Below are 19,443 nucleotides of genomic sequence, written 5' to 3' on the forward strand. Positions count from 1 at the left end.
AAAACGCTCTTATTGTGTATGTACTAAGTGTAATTTTCTTTTATTTCAGATCACAAAACGAAATTTACCGATTACAAAACAAGTTAGATATACTGGAAGCCGATAAAGACCGTATTGAACTCGAACTGGAAAAACAAGTTCACATGTCGACAAAAGCTCGGGAAGACCAAAGAAAGATGCAAGATGAATTGTCTAGGTTACAGGAAATGTATGATAGAGCGTCATTACAATTGGGCAGGACCAAAGAACAGGAAGAGAAAGCTAAAGAAGATATGGATAGGTTGAGTGTTGATATTGAAATGGTTAGGGAAAGATATGAGAAGAGTCAGATAGAATTGCGAAGACTGCAAGCAGAAAAGGAGAAATTGGTAGCCGATAATGAAAGATTACAATTTGAATACGATAGAGCAATGACACAGTGTGGTAAGGCGCAAGCTTCAAATGAAAAGACTCAAGAGGAAATGGCTAGAGTACAAATTGAACTCGAGAAGATGTATGATAAACATGATAAGGTCTCTTCTGAATTAAGAAGAGTGCAGGCCGAGCTTGACAAAGTTAAACAAGATGCTAGTGGAGCTAGAGAAGAAGCGGAAAGATACGCGGCACGTTATGGAAAATATCATGATACAAAAGAAGAACATGAAAGAACTAAATTGGAGGTGGAACGACTTCGCGCACGGTTAGAGAAGACAGCGTTAGACCTGGAGCGAGCGCGCAAGGCTGAGGAGGAAGTAGTACGTCTACGCTCGGAGCTCGAACGCGTCGAAGGCCTTCGAGGTAAATACCAATTCGAACAGGATAAGTGGACCAATGAGCTGAATCGGATGCAGGCAGAAATCGACAAGCACCGCGAACGGTATGAAGTAGCACAGGCTGATATCCAGCGCGTGCAGTCAGAAAAGGAACAAGCTGAGACCAAGTTACATGAACTGAATATACAATTAGAACTATCTAGGAGTGAAGTAGCGAAACTTTCTGGAGCATTAGAAAAGCAGAGAACTGATCTTGAACGCGCTCATATTGAGTGTGAAAAGTTCAGAGATCGATGCGAGAAACTTAAATTACGTTCTGAGCAATTAGATAAAGATAACGAGAGACTAAAGGGAGAGTTGCAACAAATTGAGAGGATGAAATTACAGGCTGTGGCTGGAGATAAAGCAAGGACTGAGGATAGATTGGAAATTGAGCGTCTGCGGGACAAACTGGAAAAAGCTATTCAAGCAAGAGACTCGACAGAAATGGAAGCCGGTCGCTTGGCTAAAGAACTTGAGAAATCACAAATGCATCTTGCCAAATATCAGGAAACTAATGAGTCAACGCGGGTAGAATATGATAGAATGACTAACGAGTTAGGAAGAATGCACGAGCGCCTTGAACGTACAATCCTTGAAATGCGACAGATCGAACAGGAGAGAGATGCGTTAAGAGCGGAAATACAGAATACGAGACGTAATGTTGAGCAGCAACAAAGAACTTTGGACCATCGAACGCAAGAAACTCTAGTAAAACTTCAACAAGAATTAGCTCAGTCTGTGCGAGATAGAGAAAAAATGGCTTCAATATTAGAACAAAGAGACAAACAAGCAGACGCAATAGAGAAACAGATTGTGAAGTTAGAAGCTGATACTAAACAGCTTACAATTGAACGCGATCAATTAGTAGCTCAACTAGAAAAGTCACAGGACATGTTAGTCAATTTCCAGAGAGAACTGAATGCTTCAGAAGCAGAATTGCAGAAACAGCGAGAAGAAGTGCGTAGATTGAAAGAAGAACAAAGAAAGATGGCTCAGGATTCTGAGCGTGGCACAAAAACCGTCCTCGAGAGTCGCGATAGAGAAATTGCAAAATTACAGCAACAAGTCCAAGTTGTCACCAAAGAGAGAGAGACTATCAGACAACGCGCGGAAAAAGCCGAGAGGGAAGCACAAAAAGTCGGGGAAATTGATAAGTGGCGAGCTGCCGTTGAAGCAGAAAAAACTAAGGCAATCGCAGCAGAAAAAGCTTTATCCGAATGCCAGCAACGCTTACAGTCTTTGGAAAAACAGTTCCAGGCACAACAGCAGCAATTGCAGCAGCTTCAAGCGCGGGGACCATCGGATGTTCGTGAAGTTCAGAAGCAGCTAGAATCAGCGCAAGCGGAGGCGCGTTCTCTTGCAGTTGAGCGAGAACGATGCCAGTCGCAGCTCGAGATGCTTGTTCAAGAATTGGAGAAGAGCCAGGTCAGTTGGAGGATCGCCCGGCGACGTGAAGCTGTCGGGACGGCAATGCGTGGTTGAATCGAGTTTTTAAATTTTAAACTTTATACTTCATAGAAATGTGATCATAAACGAAAAACGAATTACAAACAAAACTCGATTGAATCTGATTTAAGTCGCGTGCGTTGTCTGCTTACATCATTGCACCGGTGTCATCGAGTAGATGTTTTGATTTCAATGTTCATACATTTGGTTTTTGTTTGGAGTCATCATTGCCGGTTGTCATGTATATTGTTGTTGTATAGTAGCATGCCTCCCACAGCCCGCAGGGCATCCTCCAACCCCACATTACAATTATTTTATTTAGTTCCATCATCGCAGTGTCTCTTGTTGTCGATTATGTCATAGGAATGAATGTTGTCATTTGAAATTTGAGCAAATTATTGCACCTTACATAGCAATCACAAGATGCACCCATCCAAATATGTTCCTTCTTAGTTCAGATTGTGATGATGAAAATGTTTGGTGCAAGAAAATTGCCCAAGGCTTCATTTATCGATAATACATTTAATTGTTTTATTCTTTTTCAGCTGCATTCGCTATTGTATATGTGTATATTTGCGATATTTTTCATCGTCATACTGATTAAAGAATTTTGAACGGAGTCACTTTTATCATTGAATTTTTTGGCCTGCAAATACAAATTTATATTTTGCGACGTTGTTGTAAAAATTTATGCTTCTCGTAATATTAATCTGTATATCTTACATCAGATTTTTATTAGCTTTTCAGTGGTGTAAATGTGATAGTCACTGCAGATTTTAATCTTTTGCAATAATATTTTTGTACATTTTATAATAATTTTATTTCAATAACAGCTCGATCTCCACGAAGCGAACAAGAAACTGCAAGCGGCTGGCGCTCAGAACGCCAAAGCTGGAGACGATACAGCCCAAGCTAAGAGGCAGCTCCAAGAAGAATTTAAGAAATTGGAAGACGCGAGAAGACATTTTGAAGAACAGAGAAGAACGTTCGAGAATAAGAGGAAAGACGTGGAGGAAAAAGAAAAGTCGCTAACAGAATTAGATCGACAGTTAAAGAAGAGAAAAGAGCAAATGGACCAAATGGAAGCATCGTTGAGGAAGGTAATTTCTGTCTAAATATAAATATATTTATGATACGTTATGGTAATTCGCTATTTCAGTAATAAAAACTATTTCTTTTATACAAATTATAATGGCGAATAATTATGGGCTTAACATTTTAAAAGAATAACAAGATCTTGCATTAAATTCTTAATTTTACTAAAATAATTTAAATAGTCTCTCTCTCTCTCTGTGTATGTGTGTGTGTATGTTTTTTTATACAACTTAGAATGGCATACAAGCTGACGGCCCACCTGATGGAAAGTGGTAACCGTCGCCTATAGACATGAGCAGTACCGTGGACATAACAGAGTATACTGTTTCGTGTGTGTGTTCTGTAATATTTATTCTCGATTCAATTTACACTCAATTCTACTTTTCATATCGGGGGTTTTATTTTATCGTCTGTTTGGTGGTGATATAAACAACTATGATTAAATTATATCAAGAACTCGTTAATCAATACTCATGGGTAAAATTTTCAAAGTGTTTTGAATATATTAAAAAAAAAAAAACAATTTACTGTAATATCGTTCTAAATTTAGCTTCTCTATCATAGAACCCAGTCTATCTTTTGTACCACCACAGTTGTATAACAACTATAGTGGTACACGGTACTACCATAGCCTATAGACGCTTGTAGCACGATGGATGAAACTTGTAACTTACTAAAAATATAAAGGCTGTTACTAAAACTAAAAATATAAGTATGCCACCACATAAAATATATACATATACATATAAAACCAATAAAGGTACCACATTTAGTGCCAGTTACGATCAAACTCATAACGTTAGCTTTCTGTAAATCTTTTATGCAATTTAGAATAGCATACAAGCTGACGATCTACCTGATAAAAAGTGGTAATCGTCACATGGAGACCTGAACATTACAGAGTAAACTGTAACGCTCAAGACATCTTTCACTTTCAGTGTTATGTCTCCGTAACCTTTAATTTCACTATCTCCGATCTGATGAATTCCATAGATTTCTATTTTAAATATATAAATCATTAATTCCAGGCCGGCGGCAGCACAGCAGCAGTCACAGATCTGAACCGCAAGCTGACGGACACACAGAAGGATGCTGAGCAGCTGAAGCAACAGCTGGACCAGAGCAAGGAGGAGGCGAAGCGGCTGACCACAGAGACGGAGAGGCTTCTGCAGCTGGTGCAGATGTCGCAAGAGGAACAGGCACAGAAGGAGAAGCAGATAATGGATTTGCAGCAGTGAGTTTAAATTATGTAACAGTAGTGCATGAGGCAAGAGATATAAATGAAAAAAAAAATTAAAGGAATGGCTTTGATACTATTCTGCCAATTTGGAGGAAAATTACAATTAATAAATAAATAATTTTAATTAAGATTTAATTTTAATTAATAACCGAAAAGGAACGTTTTGGTTTTATTTTTAAATAGATACATACTCTAAACTCCTCATAAAGAAAGACCCGTATCTAGCAGTATTCAGTCATTATGATTTAAAATGTCTTCTTTTCGCGATACTATTATCGAAAATTAAATTCTAAATTTTAAATATACTTATGCAGTAAAAACTACAATAATAAAAAACTCTTGATATTATATTCATCATCATCAACCTATCAGACATTATCCGTCCACTGCTGGACATAAGCCTCCCCTATAAATCGCCAGGAACGGTCCTGAGCTACCTGCATCCACTGATTCCAAGCAGTGCATTTCTGGTCATCACTCCACCTAATGGGGGATCGTCCTACACTGTGTTTGCCTGTTCAGGATCGCCACTCAAGAACCTTTCTTCCCCATCGGTTGTCGATTCTTCGAGCTATGTGACCAGCCCATTGCCACTTCGGCTTGCTTATCCTTGATATTATATTGATCTGTTTTATTATCCCTAATTTGCAGATCTGTGAGAAACCTTCAAGCCAAACTCAAAAGTCAGCAACAAGCACAAGCACAAAGAGAAGAGGTATGCATGTACATATATATAAAACTATATTACATTAATAACCCAACATAATTCAATACTAATCAAATCGTCATAGTCGTAGTATACTGACGGATCTGACAAAGATTACATATAAAGATCCGTCAGTGTTCTACGACTATGACGAAATAATTACAAACACTTTCTGCATTTTAATTATAAAATTATTGTTCTAAATTCAAAAAGTATTAACAATTTATTATCATACTACATATGGTAAGTACATCGTCGTATTGGTTTACCACTTGCATAAAAAAGGATTAGACCAAATAAGCAAATTCACGATCTTCCATTTTTATTGTCTAAATGTGTTAAGAGCATTTTTTATTATTTAATTCATTAAAAAATCATAATATCAGACGTGCCTGTAAATTATCGTTTACTTAATTCATTTGACTGAATAAAAATAATTGTACCAACGATGTCTGTACATGAGAGATATTTAAGAAAAAAAAAAGTAAGTGGTCTCAATACAATCGATAGATGCCAACACATTTTTTTTTTTATTTTATCTGTTGGTTTGTCTATCGATGGATGCGATATTGGATGCGGTTTTCGCAGTTATGTTTCTAAAATTCTAAATTAAAATCATAAATATATTTCATCTTGATACGGATTTAAAAGTGCTCTATGTTGCATAAATGTAGTAATGTATTATCTGTTGGTGAGTCTATGGTTCTGTAACATTATTAAAACAAAAATAAACTTATCTATGGTCTGTTTTTTCTATACAACTTAGAATGGCAAACAAGCTGACGGCCCACCTGATGGAAAGTGGTAACCGTTGCCTATAGACATGAGCAGTACCATGGACATAACAGAGTACGAGTATACTGTTTCGCCCATGATACCGATGCGTTGCCATTCCTGAGGACTCAGGTGTTATTCCTCTGTACCAAAAATGGAGTTTTATTGAACAGTCTATTTCATTTGTTTTTAGTACTTCTATAATCTACGCCTACGAAGTGACGGGCAAAAAAAATTATAAAATATTATTATTCATGAATAAATATAACCAAAGTCAATAACTTGAATAAAGAATGCTTTTACAATTAAGTCCACCTTGTAAACATACCTGTATTAAATACATAAAAATGTTCTTCATCACAAAATTTTATTTAGTTAAGTAAGAACAACAGACCTTGTACGTACTATAATTGAACTAATCTAGCTAATGAAACTTCATGACATAATGAAAATAATGATTAATTCAATTTCATGTATCATTTACAATCGTAATCATTTTGCACAATATCTGAGCCTGTAGACAAAGTAACATTTCAGTTACTGTCGGAATACATTAATTGCATTGCCTATAGAACTTAGAGAACGTAACAACAATTAGAGAAAATAAGAACAATTACAGTAGACACAGTATAAATAATGATTTTAACTTAGATCACATAGATAGAGTATCCACATACAAATAATTCGAAAAAAGTGGGTCAAGTTTTTCATATAGTTTTGCGTGACAAATAGTTATGAGAAGCTTCCTTTAGAACTTCTATATTTATTTTATCATTTTTGCATCTTATTAGTGCGTAAAAGGTCATTTTATTTATTAAATAATTAAATATAGATATGTCAAGATACATTGTGTGCGTAAGTATGTTAATGAGTGCGTAAGAATGTTAATAAAAAAAAACGAGTCAGCTAATTTGACAATTAGCTGACAAAAACTTGACCCGTTTTTGAGACTCGATGCTCTATGTATATAATCAAAGGATTTTAATTATATTAGTACCATATCTTTTTTTTATATTTAATTAATAAAATAACTGATAAGCAATTACTTTGTCTACAAGGTTCAATGTCTTTCCAATTGACTAACTGTACTAACAAAAACAAATTTTCTTTTCCATGCTCGCAGGCTGGACCCGCTGGCTTCCTCAAAAGCTTTTTCTAAGTTAGTCCTTCGCCTCAAGACTGTCATTCATTTATTTGCTCTTTTTAATTTAAATAGTTATTTTCTTAAACCGTCGATTGACAAATATTCCGTGAGCGACAACTATAGACTCCACGTCTTTCATAAACTTATCACAATTAAGCTTTACAATTGCAATTTCTTAATAAGTAATGTTATCGATATCTAACTATATATTGAATATATATATATTAATGAAGTGTTCAGATAATAATAACAGCGTCTTGTTGATGTACTCCGGTATAACATATACACAGTGCGAGTCTCAGTTCATTGTAACCAACACACAAGTAAGATTAATAATTAGTTTAGAGATATTTTTAAGTGACGTTTAAAAAAAAATGGGGAAAAAAAATAAATAATCGTGTTCAGCCGGAATTATTTTGTTAAGGATTGATATGAATAAAAAAAAAACATATTGTGTAAAACTGTTAAGTGAACATGTATCTAGTTAGATGAAGTAAGTTGTCCACTAAATAGTCGATGTTACCCAGCTTTCATCTTGTTATGCGAATAATCATATTACCTATTTATACTGAAAGAAAATCTATGTTGACCTTTCTCCAGTTATTTTTGTGTTTATATTGTTGAGAATTTTGTTGTTGAAGTAAAAAGAGAAACTATATAATTTTTTTTTTTTTTGTAATTTTGTTCTTTGTTTTCATCTATTCAAACCCTGTCGTGTAGGAAGTGAACCGAGCTAATGAGACAGAGATAGCAGCTGTAGACGAGCTAATTAAAATAAAGAAAGAAAGAGACGATTTGAGATGTAAATTGGAAGAGAACAAAATGAAGGTGATAGATTTGGAAATTGAACTGAACGAATCGTCGCTTATTCTTTCTGAGGTGCTCAAAATTTCCGATGGTCGAGAACTGAGCGAGGTTAAACGGAGTAAAAGTTATTTCGAACTGCAAAAGAGTGGTAAGGTAGTGGATAGGCTTGACAAAAGGAGATTCAGTAGGAGTTACAATGATTTAGATATGGTAACATATGATAGAAGTGGAAACGATCCACCCAATGTACACAAACTGAGCAGAAAGATATCTGATCTATCTAAAGAAATTGGTATAAAGAATTCTAAAATCATAGAACAACAGAGATGTATATCAATATTAGAAGAGGCATTGAGGGAAAATAACAATATAACAGAATTTGAACAACTTCTAGCAGTGGTTAGAAGCAAAGATGAAAGAATTAATGAGTTGGAACAGATTATCAATAAGAAAGGAACAACAACTGCCGACTACAGAGATAACAGGATACTAGAATTGGAAGACGCTCTTAAAGAATCTTTTTTGATCGCTACTGAAAGGGAGAAGGTATTTTATGAAGAAGAACAGAGAAGAATTGAAACATTGAAGAAGGTAACTGTTTTAAGCATTCGTTTATTTTTAGATTTGCGCGCAATTCGTAATGACTTTGTTTTTATTGACATGGGTCAACTAGCAACATAAAATACTATGAAATATGGCTTGATAAATTTTTTTATCATAAGCATTTCTGATCATATTATATTGTTTTGTCTAATCTGTAAAGAGAGTGCAAAACAAACAAAAATATCCATTTTATATAAATATTTTTAATCTTGCAACTTAGAATGGCAAACAAGCTGACGGCTCACCTGATGGAAAGTGGTAACCGTCGCCTATAGACATGAGCAGTACCATGGACATAACAGAGTATACTGTGATGGTAACCCTCATGAACTACCTGTTTAATAAGGAATAATAGGCTACATGTTTAAATTGTTATTTTAACCCCTAAATACACTCATTTAGATTAGGTAATTAATTAGGAATTAAAGTAATCATGTTCCTCAATATTTCGCAGATGAAAAAAATGGAGCAACGTATTCGATCGCTGCAGAACGCTTCAGCGCTAAATTGCGAGACGTGTACCTCAGTATTGAAGCGGTTCAAACAATTGGAGTGTTCACTTCAGCGCTGCAAAGCGATGCGCGATGCAGCACTGCGTCAATTGTCACGCGTGATGTGAGTTTATATATTTTTACCGCCAATTGTGTCTAGTCATAATAGAAGCAATAATACGAATTCATTTCTTTGTTACATTTCTATGCAGATAAATTGATAGTAACTTTTCTATTTTTTTTTTGATGTGTGAAAATGGTATGGTAACCCCGACTGCGCTAATGGGATACGGATACGCTAGCGGAGCACCAGTGAAGGGTGATAGATGAGAATGAAAACAGGCCAGTTAGCCCATCATGATGAATTCATCAGGAATTAACCATGATAGTTTCCAGGGGGAACCGCGAGGAGGTCGACCTGGTTGGGTATATTGCTAGCAATGGGATTCTCAGTCTCCATTACTAACAATCCCTTTCCCCCCAGTAACTTTTCTATTAATCTGTATTACTTATAAAATAACCTTTAAAGGTTTTACTTATATTATACTTATATTAGATATATAAATATTAATCATTGCATAATTTGTAAACTTTTGTTTCCAGTCAAGACATCCTAGAATGTTCTATCACAGAGAAAGATTCCCAGATAGCAGAATTAGAGGTGAAAGGAGTACTGGATGAGAATGAAACAGCAAAATGCGATGCTCTGAAGATCGAGCGAGACAGACTGCTCAATAGACTTAAGACCGAGGTAATTTTTTTAATATATTTTTATATTCGGTTTGAAGGGTGGGCTGTAAATTCACAGGGTACAGAGGAATAACACCAAAGTCTTCAGAAATAGCAACGCATGGGGGGTACCATGGGCGAAACAGTATTCTCTGTTATGTCCATAGTACTGCTCATGTCCATAGGCGACGATTACCACTTTCTATCAGATAGGCCGTCAGCTTGTTTGCCATTGTAACTAGCATAAAAAAAAAATTAGGAGATACATGCTAATATATTAACAATCGAACCTGAGACCCCAATTATGGAAAACAACGGAATAATTTAGTATAATATTGTATACAGAACGAGAGAATATTGGAACTCCAACGAGAAGAGTACCAGGCTCATATGAATCAAGAGGAGTGTCATACACGAGTACCAGTCGACATCACGTTGGCCGACGACGTCATTGCCGTCTGCGACGATAATGTAATTGTCTGGGTATTGTACACACACGGTATTGAGAATGTGGGTGAACATTTTGAATTTCGAATTTGCCAGCTTGCAAATTTTGAAAATAGAAACAACACAAGCATCATAAAAAAAAAGAATTACTAAAAAAAGAATATCAGCATTCACAAATTGGCGCGAAGCTTGAAATGGATGGTGATACCATAGACATTTCTATCGCAAGTTCTTGGACTGAATGCGATAGGTTCATGCCTATTCAAAGATTCTATTTCATAATATGACGCCAATATCAGCTTAGCTTGGTGTGTTTTGTCTTAATTTATTTAATTAGTACTGAAAAGACGGATCTACCTACGATTTACATTCTAAATTGCTTTTATTAATATTTAAAAAGATTTTTCATAGATAAATTTTGATGTTGTTGTTTTAAAATTCGTCTAAAATGCACAGGCAAAGAGCATGGCCCATACAGCTAAATCATAAATTAATAAATTTTGAATAAAAAGATTTTTGTATTATAGTCAACGTTTGGATATCTTCAGGTGCGGTCATTGTCATGTTTTATTTTATTAAACGTTTTTCACACAATATCTACGTTGCACTTTTTTTTATTTATTCTGTGCTTATAATTATTTGTATTTTCTTTTTCTTTTTAACTAATTAGACTTGAATAACATATTCATTAAGGATACGATCTATCTTTAATTAATGAAAAAGGTACTATTATAAGTCAATGCTACATAAATTTATTTACATTTGAATTGAAACCAATAACTACCTCCATCTGTACTTATTTGCAAATAATTCTTATTTCAATTCTCTATCAATATTTCTACTACTACATATCTACCTAGCATTATTATCCATTAAAAAATCTTTTTGTATAATACAATTTTGTACAATACAGAAAAAGAATTATATAAAATAAATGGCAACTGCAATACAGTCAGTCACGGGGTCTGTATTCTGATTTTAATATTAATATTTAAACTATTAATCTAAATATAAAATATTGCAGGAGGAGGACATCCCCGCAACAGTGCTCTGACGTCACAAAAAGCTAAGTCAAAACGTAAATGTGTTTGTGGCCTTAGCCTCATTACCGCACTTGTCACCACCATCACTCGCTACCTTACCAACCATCATTGCTTCTCACTCCAGCATACAGCCAAAGAAATTAAAAAAAAAAAATATATCGCCCCGCTTGCAATATCTGAACATGTTCTCTTTCAAATTGAATTTCGAATCGTGCCATTGAACCAAAGATGTCTTTTTTTTAATTATAATTTATAGTCTGTAAATAAAATTGTTTTCTTTTTTAATTTTCGTTGTTTTATTTTTCTTCATTCTTAAACAAAAAAAAAGAACATGAATGTTGTGTGTTGTTTATTTTTTTTTATTTTGTTTCATAAAACTGAGGTATCAAAATTGAAGATAAGCGAATGATATTTTTTTATCTGAATCGAATGAAATGGAACCAATTATTTATCTATACTAATTATTGCACTTGTTAAACAAAATGTATACCTAATAGAGCAATAATTTAATCTAACCAATACTCTAGTTGAAACCACGCTCGGTGTCTATTTTTATCTTGAACTAGTCAAATCTATTTAAAGAAATTTATTATAATAACATTATTTATCATGGGAGATATTGTTTAACCGATATATTTATAATGTTATCCGTAATTTAATTCAAATATAGATAGTTTCACTTCGCTATGCGAGGGGCATAGCTCCATACCCCTATAGTGTGTACCTATCAAATTATTTGGTTTTAGAAAAAAAACTATTTACATGTACTACTACACGGCGATATACTTAGTTAGATAAAATATCATAAATAACGCTGTCCAGCGTTCCGTTCAGTATCATTAGGTTATTATTTGCCTGTCACTTGCTAGCAGTAAAATATATCTGGTTAAAATAGGAATATTTTTCAGAAACATATCATGCGCAAACTTAACATACAAAGCTGACGGGCGGCATATCATTTTCGTGTAAGCTTCTTAAACTGACCTTAGAATTGTTATTCGTGTTCGGACTGTATGTGAGACGCTTGTAAAATGTCAAAAATAAGCACTGCCTTACATTCTAAGTAAATTAATGAGCGATAATGAGAACTTTAGACGTCCGCTCTCTCCGACTGATGGCGTTGGAATGACAGTGAGTAGTGCGAGATCTTAAACTTCCTTTACGGCAGCTATGTTAAAAGTACCCACAAAAATAAATTACCTAATTATTGTGAGCTTTTTATAATATCTTTACAACAGTATTGTATTTGTGATAAATAGATATCCATTAACGAAATCCAATTTGTGAAACAAATAAAATATATTTTTAACTCCCTCTCTTTAAATCCGTAACAATAATTTATACATCTAGTTAAGTACCGTTCGTTGATTAAGCCACATTTGTACCAAGCTTGTTGCTGTTTTAAGCAATTGTTTTTAATAAATAAAATTTAAAAAAAAAGCCAAATTTCATAAATTGGATTGTCGCATTAGAAGTACAACATCGAAATATTCCTTGATACTTTGTCTTTAAGGACAACGGTCACTAGTTTGAGAAGAAACCCCTTGATGACAAAACTAAAAAAAATTGGTTGACCTTTGTCCTTGGCCTATAGGCTCTGCTCCTTCGATTTCTCTGTAAAAAAAAACTTGTTATGTTATTAAATTCACAGATATTATAGAGTGTTGGCAAATTTATGGCTTTTTATACACAGTCGCTGATTGTAGTGTGTATTTGTATGGTAGGCCGGGTTGTATAGTGAGCCGCAACGTTCCGTCGACAACACAATTTGGTCGGATTATAAAATCACAAGGTCATTTTCTAGTTACCATTTCAAATTCGATAGAACGCTGCGGCTCCGGGCGACTTTTTTCCGTAACGACTCAAGTGTGTAGTATGTCGATCAAATCACAATAATTAAGTACTATGGTATTAACGTAAATGATATTAGTTACTTGTTACGTAAATAACGGTATAAGTGACAGTGGATCGCCATGTTTGACACGTTGTATTGACAGAAATTATGCTGAAAATATAAAATACATGTTCTTTGAAAATATAATATCTTCATATACGGAACGGTATTGTTTGTTTTATTCCCATCCTTATTAGGAATAAGAAATATTAAGAAAGGAGACGTCTGCCATCTTATATTCTACTACTAGACCCGATAAATGTTGTTTTTGCTCCCTACCGCCATCTACCGGATTCATATTTCCTTGTCGGAATAAAAACTATTTTATCTCTCGCAAAATGGAATAACATAAGAGAGGCAACAGACACCTTTCAAGGACACGACCTTCAGTAATGAAGTGGGCGAAGAGAGAGGTCTCTCAAGATGAAGTTAACAAATAAATTTATAAAATTTCATTGAAATCAGTTGAACAGTTTCGACGATTAACGTTAACGAACACCATGAAATGGGGTTTTTATGCATTCAGATAGGGTGTTTTTACAATTTACCATAACACGGTACAATCGTGTTCCTACCGTGAAGCAGTTATGTTTGCATAGCCATATTTCAGTTTGATAGGTGGGATATGACAGTGAATTTACAGGGTACAGAAGAATAACACCTGAGTCCTCAGGAATGGCAACGCATGGGGGGTATCATGGGTGAAACAGTACACTCTGTTATGTCCATGATACTGCTCATGTCTATAGGCGACGGTTACCACTTTCCATCAGGTGGGCCGTCAGCTTGTTTACCATTCTAGGATGCATAAAAGAAAACACAAGAAAATTAATAAATAATAAAATTATGTCTCTATGTAGGAGATATTTGAGAAAAATTGATATGAAAAGTCTAAGAATAAAACTAATAGATGCCAGATAAGGTTATGAAATTTTTGAACGCCAACTTTTAGAAATTTTGGGAATTATTTGTCAGTCTGTATATTTATCCCGGTATCATGTAATACTACTGTACCAAATTAGACGCGGTTCTCACAGTTGTGTTCCTGAAAGTAAAATTTTAAATCTGGTGAATATTTTATGTTGTTACAGAATCTAGAAATATTATTATATCTATAGTAGTATAATAAAGCGGAATAATTTGATTGTTTGTATGTAATGGATAAACTCAAGAACTACTCAACGGATTTTAAAAAAGTCACCTAATTAAAGCTACATTATCAACGAGTAACATAGAAGATATATTTTATTTTCGAAAACCCTATCTATCCGTTCAAAGTCGAGCCGGATCTTTAGTACCTACATAATATTATAATAAATATGATTCCTGACAATTACAGAGTTACAATGATGAATTTAATATTTGAATGTCACATATCATTATATCGTCATGTGGAACGTTGGGTTCATCTTAAGGATAATAAATAAATAATTGTTTGGATTGAACTCGCACCTTTTACGGCATGAAATGGTAACTAAGCGAATAAGAACACCAAGCAATCTTCAAAACTCCATATAATTATTGAAATACAACTTTTAATCTTTAATATTTTTACAACAATTTGGAATTAACAAAATTACCAAATATCTTATTATAAAATTAAAAATATTATTTAAAAATTATTTTGGTTCAATAATAAAATTTTATAAATAGCGCCATCTGTTATCGGATAGTATTACTTCAACAAATAAAATTTGAGACTCATAACCATATTATCTCTACTTGTCACTAGATGTCGACACGATATAATCTGATTTAAACATTAGTTTTTGATAAGAAATTGTATTTCGAAATAAGCTTTATTTAATTTATTTTTAAAGATTTATTTTCACCGTTCTAGTAGATCTATTTAACTAAACGTAAGTTTTGTGCATTCTTAAAATATTATATATACAGTATATTTAGATACAAATTTAAAAAATGAAGAAAGTTTTTCCTACTACTTAATAAAAATTGTGAAGGCATTTATGTCTTTCCTTTCAGATCAACTAATTGTAAAACTTATTTATATAGTGTACCTTATTCATCATTATATATATACTACTATCTATATATATATATATATATATATATATATATATATATATATATATATATATAGGTAGATAGTAGTATATATATACATACCACTGCACAGAGAATAGAACAGAGATATACTCATATATATATTTAATTTAGAAACTATGCAATTTGACTGAAAGTTGGTCGTACACTTAGTTGTATGCAGAAGCATCAAGTCTTTCGGCATCGATGATCTATCGATCAATTGGTATCGATGGCGGGGTACCAGGGAGTGATTGGTAAGGATGAACCAAGGCAGTTCAGTTGACCCATCGTGACGAATTCGACAAGAACCACAAAGGTTTCCAGAAGGAACCGCGTGGAGGTCGACCCGAAATTGCTAGCAATGGGACTGCTAGACTCCGTTACTAATAATCCCTTTCTCCTAGTAGATATAGGTTGAAGCTTTTTCTGATAGCAGTCTATGGAGGCCTGTCTTCAATAGGGGAAAAATAACGTTCATTATTATGGTATATAAGCATATTAATTCCTAATTAACGCTTGTAACTTCGTCTGCATAGACTTTGTACTTTAAGTAAGGTACTCCTTTACCAGAGAGAGACTTTGTACAAAAGTCGATTGCTTGGGTACCTCTGTCCCATTCGTGTTTCAACCGTGAAGCGGTTGTATTTGGATGGCTGTGTTTCGGTTTGAAGGGTGGTATACGACGTGAATTTACTGGGTACAGAGGAATAACACCTGAGTCCTTAGGAATGGCAACGCATGGGGGGTGAAGGGCGAAACAGTATACTCTGTTATGTCCATGGTACTGCTCATGTCTATAGGCGACGGTTACCACTTTCCATCAGGTGGGCCGTCAGCTTGTTTGCCATTCTAAGTTGTATAAAAAAATAGTAATTAATTCTCGACCGGCTTCAAAAATATGGGAGTTGAAAAATACAAATGAGTGGAGAACCATTCGTTTGTATTTTTTTTATTTATTACCTCCGCACTCCGTCATTTATAAACCGATTTGAAATTTTTTTTATCTAAAAGGATATACTTTCAAATTAGTTCCATAGAATTTTTTTCAAAATCCGCTCAATGGTTTAGTCTTTAAATCAAAATAACTGTTTTTGCCATGACTGAAGTCGGAGTTTCTTTGTGAGACAAAGTTTAAAATATGCTTTATTTTTTTTTTAACTTTCACGTTCTTTATATATATTTTAAATACACAGTCGGTACTTATACAAAGAATTAAACGTCGGCAATAAAGAAGCAGGTAGTTAGGTACTTTTTACCTGTAAAGGTTTTTCTCCGCGTTAAGCCCCGATTGTGTATTTAAAATATCCTTTTCTCAAACATGCTTGGAAATGTGAGCATTATTTTGACAATCTTCTTCGAGATAAATCAAAATTGCCGTACTGGCCAGATACATGCGGGCAGCGGCCGGCAAAAGTTGTATGAAAATCCATATCTGTCGTGTTTTGCGGCCACATAAATTACTATGTAAACACATATCTGTCCTGTAATTTAAAAATGGAATTAGGTACCTTTTACTTCGAAACATGGCTACCAAGGAGGTAACTAACAAAAGGTTTTATTTAAATTTCGAACTGGCTTGCAAATAGAAAGCTGTTTATTGAAAAAAAAAACAAAGGAACATTATGGCGCGTGAAAAATTATTATTGTTCGTTATTCGTCATTAGTTCAATGAATAAAAGTAAAATTGTGTTTTTGATTTCCGCGCATTGTTTGAGAAAAGTACTTTACAAGCCTTGGCCAAAACAAGGCATTGATGGACTCACGTATGTGTGCCTGGGCTACGCCTCGGCCCACATTTGCACGTTCGTCCATCACTGCCTCAGTTGCTGGTCGCTGCAGTAATGTTCTATTATTTCTTACAGAAAATAGAATTGTGATCAGTTTTATTTCAGAAATTATCGAACGATTCCCCATACAAAATTTCTTCCCGTATTTCACCTCCTACTAATTTTATTTCGCAAAAAACAGCAACCTATATCCTTCTCTAAGGATTTTTCTTCTGATCTATCTCTATATCAGAATATATCAAAACTAGTTCAGTGATTTTCTTTTAATGAGCCATAATGTAATGGTAACCCCACCCGCACTATCAGTACACCGGCGGGGCACCAGTGGAAGATGATAGGTGAGGATGAAGTAGGTCAGTTAGCCCATCGTGACGAATTCAACAAAAATTGTTCACGATGGTTTCCAGGGGGAACTGTGTGGAGGTAGACCTAGTGAGGCATATTGCTAGCAATGGGGCTGTCAAACTCCATTGCTAACAATCTCTTTGCCCCCGGTTCAGTGTATTAGGCGTTATAAGGTAACAGATAGTCAGACATAGTTACTTTCAAATTTATAATATAAATATGGATTATTAATCTTATCACTGTTTATGACGGTAACAGATGATGAGGTCAGCCGGTTCACCGAGCAATGCGCAGTCGACTGTACCGCGGTACAGTCATACCGGAAGCGCCGCCGGAAACAGGTGCGCACGAGTTCCGATACGGTCGCGCACCGCCACTACTACAATGCGTACACACGAATATTATATTTACATACTAGTTGTTTCTGTTCGTCGGGGAACGGATGTGGCATGTTGCTGACCTTTCACTTTTTTTATTTATTATTTTAGTTTTTTTTTTTTGTATGTATACAAGCTGTGTCCCATGGCTTTGTCTACATGTGAATCAGTGCATTAAATATCTTATACTAAGCTAAGTTAGAAACTTGTTTTTACTTATTTAGTTTTATTTTTCATGTACGACTAGCTGTGTCCCATGGCTTTGTCTACATGTGAATCAGTGCATTAAATATCCTATGCTAACTTAGATACTTGTTTTTACTTATTATTTTAGTTTTTTTTTTTTCATGTATGACTAGCTGTACTCAATGGCTTTGTTTCCGTGAATCAGTGCATTAAATATCCTATGCTTAGCTAAGTTAGCTTGTTTTTACTTATTATTTTAATTATTTTTACGTATAACTAGCTGCATCCTATGGCTTCATCCGCGTGAATCAAGTTCCTTCATAGTGAATCCCATTACTAGCAATATAACCTATCAGGTCGACCTCCCCATGATTCACCCTGGAAACCACCGTACTGAATTCCGGATGCATTCATCACGATGGGGTAACTGACCTGCCGCACATATCACCCCACACTGGTGCTCCGCCAGTGTATACTATAAGCGCAGGCGGGGTTATCACTCCATTGTCATCTATAAAAAAACTATATATATATATATATATATATATATATATATATATGATAATCTATCCACCTAAAAAACTAAAAGGAATTTCTGTCAAAAACTAATCACGCGATCCTATGTTATGGTCTAATTCATGGCCCCGTGCCATAACTCAGTCTCAGTCGATAATTATGCAATTTACTTAACTCACCATTAAATAGAAAAAAAATATACATAATCGTATTTTAATCCGCTCTCGCTCTTAGTCGATTATATTCTTGTTATGGACACGGTCATTCGATGCTAAAGTCAATGTTTTATAAATCGTTTTAATGGAATTTCATAATAAAAAAAAACCGTCTTCAATCATGGTAACGTCAATTATTATTATTTTATATTTAATAAAATGCTGGGCCACCTTATACGACATGACGATTTTTTTAAGAGCGCATAGTAGAGGGAAAAATAGAGGGCAAAAAAGGAAGAGGAAGACCGAGGATTAACTACATGGGACAGATAAAGGAAACACTAGGTGTCATGTCGTATAGAGAGGTCAAGGATATGGCCTGGGATAGAGCTGGGTGGAGGAAGATGCATGAATTAGTTGCACCGACAAGAGGAAACTCTTAAATGAAAAGAGAATAAAATATAATTATATATATTTAAAAAGACTTGTGTTCAGCAGTGGACAATTATGGTAAGGCATTTCGCCTTTATCATTTATATTTATAAGAGTACAAAGTTCGAGAGGAAAAATTTAATTACAATATCAAGTATGAATATGAACATTAAGATTTTGTTTTATTTGAACACACAAAATAATTTTTGAAACGGAAATAGCCTAAAAATAGTCCAAACCACTCTATAAATTTTGCTATGAAATTTAGGAAGGAAAATAGGTAAAGAAATTAGTTGCGTTCCGAATACAAATAACGTATTATTTATTTTCTTTACCTTTTTTATTCATAATAAATTATGTGTAAGTAATAAAATTAAAACTTTTTT

General features: G+C 34.4%; 2 protein-coding genes across 2 annotated transcripts in view; both read left to right on the plus strand.

The window, feature by feature from the left end:
* The window catches only part of LOC113509070 (myosin-2 heavy chain), a 77,466-nt gene extending 69,601 nt beyond the window's left edge, over nt 1–7,865 (plus strand). Inside the window, exons 13-17 of the mRNA XM_052902039.1 lie at nt 50–2,219; nt 3,074–3,340; nt 4,364–4,569; nt 5,227–5,290; nt 7,179–7,865. Of these exons, the coding sequence (XP_052757999.1) occupies nt 50–2,219; nt 3,074–3,340; nt 4,364–4,569; nt 5,227–5,290; nt 7,179–7,214 (2,743 nt within the window). The 3' untranslated portion in view covers nt 7,215–7,865. The remainder of the gene's footprint in view (nt 1–49; nt 2,220–3,073; nt 3,341–4,363; nt 4,570–5,226; nt 5,291–7,178) is intronic.
* On the plus strand, nt 7,463–13,380 carry LOC116413255 (ERC protein 2-like). Its single transcript, XM_031911248.2, has 6 exons — nt 7,463–7,522; nt 7,920–8,597; nt 9,064–9,224; nt 9,704–9,851; nt 10,175–10,312; nt 11,301–13,380. Exons 1-6 carry the CDS (start codon nt 7,463–7,465, stop codon nt 11,328–11,330), a joined length of 1,215 nt encoding a protein of 404 aa, XP_031767108.2. The 3' UTR covers nt 11,331–13,380.
* Nucleotides 13,381–19,443: the final 6,063 nt, after the last annotated feature.

The sequence above is a fragment of the Galleria mellonella genome, unplaced genomic scaffold (genome assembly GCF_026898425.1).
Source record: "Galleria mellonella isolate WM207_F2 unplaced genomic scaffold, CSIRO_AGI_GalMel_v1 utg87, whole genome shotgun sequence".
Taxonomy (NCBI): domain Eukaryota; kingdom Metazoa; phylum Arthropoda; class Insecta; order Lepidoptera; family Pyralidae; genus Galleria; species Galleria mellonella.